At 37.1% G+C, this 8135-nt stretch overlaps 1 protein-coding gene across 1 annotated transcript in view; it reads right to left on the reverse strand.

The window, feature by feature from the left end:
- Window positions 1-8135, reverse strand: part of vwa8 (von Willebrand factor A domain containing 8) — a 100039-nt gene that overhangs the window by 47132 nt on the left and 44772 nt on the right. The window contains exons 25-28 of the mRNA XM_016564076.1: window positions 5938-6089; window positions 3658-3766; window positions 3437-3575; window positions 3141-3328 (exon numbers count right to left, since the gene is read on the reverse strand). Of these exons, the coding sequence (XP_016419562.1) occupies window positions 3141-3328; window positions 3437-3575; window positions 3658-3766; window positions 5938-6089 (588 nt within the window). The remainder of the gene's footprint in view (window positions 1-3140; window positions 3329-3436; window positions 3576-3657; window positions 3767-5937; window positions 6090-8135) is intronic.

An 8135-nucleotide genomic window follows, 5' to 3' on the forward strand; every position in this document is an offset into this window, starting at 1 on the left:
CGAGTAGCGCTTGTTGTTTGTCGTTTCTCCGATCACAAATGCAGACATGGTTTTAAGTTTACGCGCCGCGATACGCAACGAGTGTGTTAAGGGGCTTAACATTTCCGTCACACGCTTGAGGTATTCAGCCAATCACAACGCACTGGATAGCTGGCCAATCACAGTACACCTCGCTTTTCAGAAGGATGAGCTTTGTAAAAATTGACACGTTTCAGAAAGGCGGGGCATAGAGGAGCAACAATAATGTACATTATGTGGAAAATAATGTGTTTTTTAAACCTTAAACCGCATAAACACATTGCATTACACCAAATACACAACATAATGTTCTTTTTAGCATCGTCATATGACCCCTTTAAATCTTACAAAGGTTGCCATTTAAATTTTAACTAAGGATAAACAGTCTACACTCTAAAAAATGCTGGGTTATTTTTTTTCAACCCAAATGCTGGGTTCAGCCTGTTGGGTCATTTTTTGGGGTAATTTTTAATATTTTTTACCCAGGTGCAGAGTAGTTTCTCTGTACCTAAGTTGCTGGGTTATTTTTTTTCCTACCTAACCGCTGGTTTGAACCTGTCTCAGACGAAACAACCCAGCTGCTGAGCTACAGTCAGAGCACAGGCTTTTTGAGTGCTCTACAGGAGAGAGCGATCAGTGCTGTCGCCGATTTAGTGCACTTCTTCAGCGAAATAAAGGTTTGTATATGTTTTATTTCATATATATAAAGTCTTTACTGTGCTGTAAATTATATTATTATATGCAACACAATGTAAGGACGAGTCAGTCAGCTGCGTCAGCAGCGGTCATGATGGAAACCCTTTTGCCTTGCATAACATAAATGGATTTTATTCGTTATAATACTGAGTTTAATTTAATTTGATGTTATAATACGTTCTCTAATCTCAGTACTGTTTGTTTATGGGCATGTTTTGAAGTCAGTCACGGCATCTCTCAGCTATGAGTGAAACGCGAGGCCGCGGTCTAAAGTTCGCAGTTTTCCCGCGAACAGCAGCCCTTCACCGGCTCCGATTTCAATGACACATCGGCACGAGAATTAGCACTATAGCGGTAAAAAGTGATCACAGAGACCGGTTAAATACACTTGAATTAAAATGCTACTTTTAAATGTTACATTTATTTCTTAAAATGCTTGTTAATTGAGTTTAAATGTATGTTTAAATATTGTAAACTATGCTGTATTCACCCAAATAAATTCAATTTTGTCCATGTGTTCTTGATTAATAAATGTTCATATTTTGATTATTGCTGTTGCCTATAGTAATTCTGTGTGTGATTTTTAATTTCCAGCCCATTTTAAGGCAGTAATATAATTATTTTTAAACAATAGTTGACTTAAAGGTGCCATAGAATGCATTGATACAATATTTTAAATTGTTCTCTGATATCTACATAGAAGGTATGTGGCTTAGGTAAGGGCAAAAAATCTCCAGAAACGGTTTTACATGTCCATTTACAACCCTAGGGTTTGTCCCTAGAATTAAATTGTCTGTTTTTATCTTATTTGGAAGGGCCATGAATAATAATGTTCAGCTCTGCTCTGATTGGCTGTTTGAGCTCTGCTCTGATTGCCTGTTTCACAGTGCGGCTCATTTCAGTAGCTCACACAGCAGGAAGAAAACACAGGGAAAATATATATTTTAATACTGTCTCTCGTAGTTATATCGTTGGGTAATTATACTGTAAAACCATGTCCCTTTAGTAGCTGGCGTTATTTTTTTAGAACGCGCGTTATTTGTTTTTCGTGCCTTTCTGAATACAGACACCAACCCATCCCTGCACTTCACATCCCCTGCACAGCCTGGAACATAATATTTATTTCCATGATCTACCATTTTCGTTATTATCCTTGCTTGTTTCTTCACAATACCTGCAGAACTTGATTCGGCTGTGCAGGTTCGGCTGGCGGCTGGCATAGAACATGGGCGGTATATGCAAATGTTGGATTTACATAAGAAGGAGGAAACAATGGTGTTTGAGGCTCACGGTATGCCATTTCCATGTACAGAACTGTTATTAATCAACTATGCCAAGGTAAATACAGTTTTCCATTCTATGGCACCTTTAAAAAAAACATTAACCCAACCAGCTGGGTTAAAATAACCCAGCATGTGTTCTGTCCAATATTTACCCAGCGCTGGGTTGCCAAATAACTCAAGTTGGGTTGTTTTTAACCCAGCATTTTTTAGAGTGTATAAACATAACGACAGTAACATCCAGTAAAGTACAGTGGATAACGTGCAGGCTCCAGTATACCTCAAGACATATAACATGTTATATTTAAAGGGGTGGTTCACTGTTTTTTTTCTAGGATTGATTGTGTTTAATATCGCTTATCAGTTTGAGCCCGGTTGAGAAGCAGAGTATAATAGTGAAGAGGATCGCACAGAACCTGTGCAAGCACGGCTTTTAATGGTAGGCCTATGTTTTTTGTTGTTGTTGTCTCATACTTTTAGATACACTGTTATTTGTAAATGCTACTGCTTATGTTAGCTTTTAATATACTTTCTCTTCCTCTTCTCTAAAGTAGCGCAGCATGGCCTCGCCCCCTTTGCTGCCTTTTCCCGAGGGCGGGGTTTATCTGGGTTTGTGATATCACGAACCCGGGAAGTAACTTGTTGTAGTCCCTACCAGCCGTTTTTGTAGGCATTAAACTGCCAGAATTTTAAAAGACGATATCTCCGTTTGCATTGAACTTTCAGTTTTGTAACTTTGCAGATATTGTTTATGTTCAAACAGCAACATTACACACTAACTAATGTTAAAAAAGTGAATTCGCAATGAACCACCCCTTTAAAAAAAACAACCAAATGGTATTATTGCACAAACATCACATCTCATCCTACTATGGTGAATCTATTAGCTCAAACTTGTCAAACTGCCTCAAACTTGTTTTGATCTGTGACCATTTACTATTTTCATCCGCTATTATTAGACATTGTTTTCCCCGTATGGGTTTGGTGGAAAAGATGCATCTATTGATGATCCGTGCTCAAACAGCATGTCTCAGATGAACCTCAGGGCAGGAATGACACCTGTAAACGGATCGTAATGGCAGCAAGTGGACGGCAAGGCTTTCATGTGAAGTGCCCGTGTAGAAGAGCGGGTTCACACACACACACCTGTTCTTCATGGAGCATCACCTGGTCCTGCAGCGGATTGCCCAGTGCCGCCACAGAGACAAAAGGCTGCCAGACTCCACTGATGGTCCGGGGGAAGACGTCATAGAGCTCAATGCACTGGACGGAGTCTCCTTTCTCCTTCATAGCATACAGCGATACAGGGTTACATGTGGCCACATAAATGGAATCTATGAAGAAAAACAATGATTCACTTTCAAAATAAAAGCCACAAGACTTTATAATTCCACATTCATTAGATCTTAGATCTGGCTACATGAGACTGTGATAGCAGATACCGTTAGCAGTGGTGACGTCGCAGACGATGTTGACCTCGTTCATGGGAATCTGCCAGTGAGCCTGTTCCTCGGTGAAGCTCATAGATCTGGACTCGTGCCTCTCAGAAGGATAACTCTGAACCCGCAGAAACACAGGGCCCTGAGGAGAACCACAGACATCAAATTAGTGTTATATGCTAATAACAATTTTGAAATACTGGAAATAGAATGGGTTATGATACCTTGACATCTATCCGATGGGACTCTGTTGGACACAGCAGCTTTCGTCGTGTACTTCCACCCTGATTGATGGTCCAGTAACCTGCCATCTTACAGTCTGGCAATGGTAACCTGGGAAAAGGGAATCGGGTGATTGCCTTTTTGCCAAAGACATGACTTTTGTAAATCTTATAATGATTATGACAACATGTTGATCATGAAAACACCTTAAACGGTGTTGTTTTATTGGGTTAGGCAAAAAGTTGACCGGCACACCTAGATTTTTTGCCATTTCAAAATCTTGGTTTACATGCACAGCACCTTCATGAAAACTTGGACTTAAATTGGAAAATGATGTGCATGTAAATGGTGGTCACTGCTTCATTCTGCTGTCTCTGTAGTAGGGCTGGAGCTCATTGATATTCAGGAAGGTTGTAGTTTCACATCTGGTTATTGCTCAGTTACTATTCCCAGAGAAAACATTACCGCACTACTCTGCAACTGAAGCAGATGGGATGACATATCATTCCCCTCAAGATAAAATATTAATGCAATACAGCATTAAAACACTTTTAATGTAACGCATCAATGAAAACCTTGGGGTCAAAAGGACTTTTTCTCTTTAGAAAAATATTTTTATTCAAGGATGCATGGAATTGATTAAAAGTAACAGTAAAGACATTTATAATGTTACAAAATGTATCTAATTCACATAAATGTTGTTCTTTTGAAAGTTCTGTTCTGTTAATCAAATAATCCTGAAAAAATGTATCATGGATTCCACAAAAATATTAAATAGCTATCCTGTTTCAACATTGATAATAATAATGTATAATGTTTCTTGAGCAGGAAATCAGCATAATATAATGATTTCCGAAGGATCATCTGACACTGAAGACTGGAGTAATGATGCTGAAAATTCACTTTGCATCACAGGAATATATTAAGATAGAAAATGTATCTAATTCACATAAATGTTGTACTTTTGAAAGTTCTGTTAATCAAATAATCCTGAAAAAATGTATCATGGATTCCACAAAAATATTAAATAGCTATCCTGTTTCAACATTGATAATAATAATGTATAATGTTTCTTGAGCAGGAAATCAGCATAATATAATGATTTCCGAAGGATCATGTGACACTGAAGACTGGAGTAATGATGCTGAAAATTCACTTTGCATCACAGGAATATATTAAGATAGAAAATAGTTGTTTAAAGTTGTACAGATATTTCATAATATTACGGCAGCCTTGGTAAACAAACATTTAAACTTTCAAATACTAAGGTGATTATATATATATATATATATAGAAACATAATTCAAAAGGAAATATTTGTTTCTTCCCTTTTTAAAATTTTCCAGTATTTTTTATAAAATATAACAAACTGTGTATACCAGATGGCAAAACACTCAAAAGCAAGTGAAATAAGACAAATATGAGACGGAAGAAACAAATAATTTCCTTTATTGAAAGTGTATAATATACAACACTGAGCAAATGAAATGACTGCTATTGAATGAGAAATATATTTGTTGTTATATAATGCGGATGACTAACTCATGATAATCAGATAAAGCGCACATTCCAAACTGTGGAAGGTCACTTGGACAGATGGGACATGGACGCCACACAAAGGGCCGTTCCAGAGGAAATGGTGTTGTTTTTAACTGCTCCCTTCACCAAGTCTGTTACAAACAACCACACAGTTGTCTCCAGATTTCCCACCTCAAGTGCTCTGCTCTATGAACAAACAGGGCATAGAGATGCTCGCTTCCGATTGGAATTTGCCCAAAATCTTTCATATCGTTTAAATGCATTAACCAGACATTGGCAATCAAGTTTTCAGTTTAAGTTATTCCAGTAAGAGTCCAAGTAAGTTTTGCGGTTTACTAAATTCAAGCATGTTTAGGGTTTTGTCTATTGCACATTCATTGAAACGAGCTTATGAGATAAAAGCATCTGTTAAAGGTGAAGTTTGTAATTTATGTGATACTAGAAACCAAATTGCTGTTTATCTGAGCAGTCCGACTGGGCCAAACATAACAGCACTGGCTCAACCAATGGCGTGAGTTTGGGACAGGACTACCTCAGTGTCTCTTTTGCTGCAAAAATTGCACACTTCACCTTTAAACAAACACATTTGTTCAAGTGTATGGTTTGAGGACCAAGCAGAGCAGATCCCTTCAACAGGTAGTTATATCAGTCCAGGACAGTGTGTCTATTAGAGAACGTGCATGATATTTGTTCATGATACTGCATTCACGGACAGTAAAGGGCAATAGGAGCTGAGCTCTTACTCCTTGGCCAGGTGCACGCTGGTGGGTTTGGCTCCGATGGGAATGCCGTGCTTGTGCAGCGCTGTGATCAGTACCTCACGCATGTCCTTGTTATAGGAGTCAAAGTCAAACACATTCCTCACCACGTTGGCCAGGCCCTCTTCTGGAAATTTCTGGGGGAAAAAAAGGAACGAAGTAAGCCATAAGACAAAAGCGTTTATTCGTAATGATACAAAATTAAGAGCACTCTGATCTTGCCATCAATCACTACCATTAAAATATCATAAAATAGAAATAGATAAAATATGTACGAATAGTTTCCGTTTCATTTGAGAAGTGTGAATTTAAACTGAATCGGCCACAACTTGCAGGATATGTTATACTGCAATTCAAAAGAAATTCAAAGGAATTAAGTTTATTTTTTGGCTAATAATTCAAACATTTCTGGTCTAAAAATTAACAGAGAGCCATTAAAATATACTTTACTGCAATAAACAACACAACTGATCTTTTTTTGCAGTCTCACTTCTGAATTGGGATTTTTAAAACATTTTTAAGTGACTCCAGAACGGCACACAACCTGCCTATGGTTGGACACTATCACTGTCAACATTATTGGTTTTTAAGTCTTTACAAAACCACTGGTTTAAGCAGAGATGCATTTTAATTAACACATTTAACTGCCCCTCACTCACTGCAGATCACAGTCAGTGAGCTGCATTGCACAAGTCAGCCTGGCCAAATGAAACCCTATGGATTTTCTGCTCGCAGGTGGCTGCATGGTCACTTTTTGTTGAAGATGTTCTTGAGTCTTTCAGGAAAGCTGCGTGCTTCACAACTAGCTTGTTTTACCACCTATTAAACATGTTTTTGGTTTAATGATGAGTCTTTCTGGAAGGTTTGTTTTCTTTGTTGAAGCTTCTTTTTGTGGGTAAGAGGTCATTTTATGTGATCTGCAGTTTTCAACCAGGGTTCCCATGGAAGATAAGGCAGCCTGATTTTAAAAGTGTGATGTAAAAAAGAATACAATCTTAAAATGCCACAGGCATTCTTATAATGAATATACATTTTCTAGTTATGCCAAGATCTAAAATATCCATTGGGAAGAATAAAATGTAAGTGTGGGTAATTTTTTTTCTTTTATTAAACCCTTCTCCTAAATCCTTATCCAGTAAATCACAATGACTGGAAGAGTCATGTAAATTCACTGGTTAAGAAGATTGGGATCCCGGATGAACATTCAACTCTTAAAACATCTGAAATCATGAAATGTAGTTATTTTAATTGTAATCGTAATTATTTTTGTTACTTTTTTTAATTTAAAAACTAGGAATAACCTCAGGATTGACCCTTAAACAAAACAAAAAAACAAAACAAAAGCCACAAAACAAAACAAAAGCCACAAAACAAAACAAAACACAAAACAAAACCAAAAACACAAAACAAAACAAAAGCCACAAAACAAAACAAAACACAAAACAAAACCAAAAACACAAAACAAAACAAAAGCCACAAAACAAAACAAAACACAAAACAAAACCAAAAACACAAAACAAAACAAAACAAAATGCCACAAAACAAAACAACACAAAAAAACAACAACAAAAACAAAAAAACAAAAAACTGGGGCTAGGGGGTTGCTTGTTGCTTTTAATATTTTGGGGACAATGTTGGGACTTTAGGGGTGTGCAATATTCATGACAAAAATGATAATCTCAATATTTTCTGGAACCAGAATCTCGGCGAAAGTAGTAGCTCATCCAGGTACTTTTTGCCTACTGTTGAATACCATGAATTTGGACATAATACTTTTCTTGCATACCGTTTTTATATTATATAGTATGGAAACTGCGACTGTCTTGAGTTGAGTCATTGAGTCATTCATCATAGAGTCAAAGTCGGTCACTGAATTACTGAAACTGATTTGTTCAAAAAGCAGATTTGCACATTGTTAAAACAATAATTACGATATTATCGTTGACGATACATATCGCAAACCCTTACTTGGAGCAAAATGATTGAGAAGCACTGCTTCAAACTCTGATATATTTAAAAGACAAAAAACAGAGAAGGACCGTGAAACCAGTCTAATGACACATTTTGAATAAAACTATTAAAATTATTGCAATATTCACAATATTGCCATGGTGATGACATTCCACATTTGCTGTTAATGATCGCAAGTCTGCATAACAAAGAACGAGCAAAGTGAACAGACT

The sequence above is a fragment of the Sinocyclocheilus rhinocerous genome, unplaced genomic scaffold (genome assembly GCF_001515625.1).
Source record: "Sinocyclocheilus rhinocerous isolate Xijiao unplaced genomic scaffold, SAMN03320098_v1.1 scaffold2245, whole genome shotgun sequence".
In the NCBI taxonomy this organism is placed as follows: Eukaryota; Metazoa; Chordata; class Actinopteri; order Cypriniformes; family Cyprinidae; genus Sinocyclocheilus; species Sinocyclocheilus rhinocerous.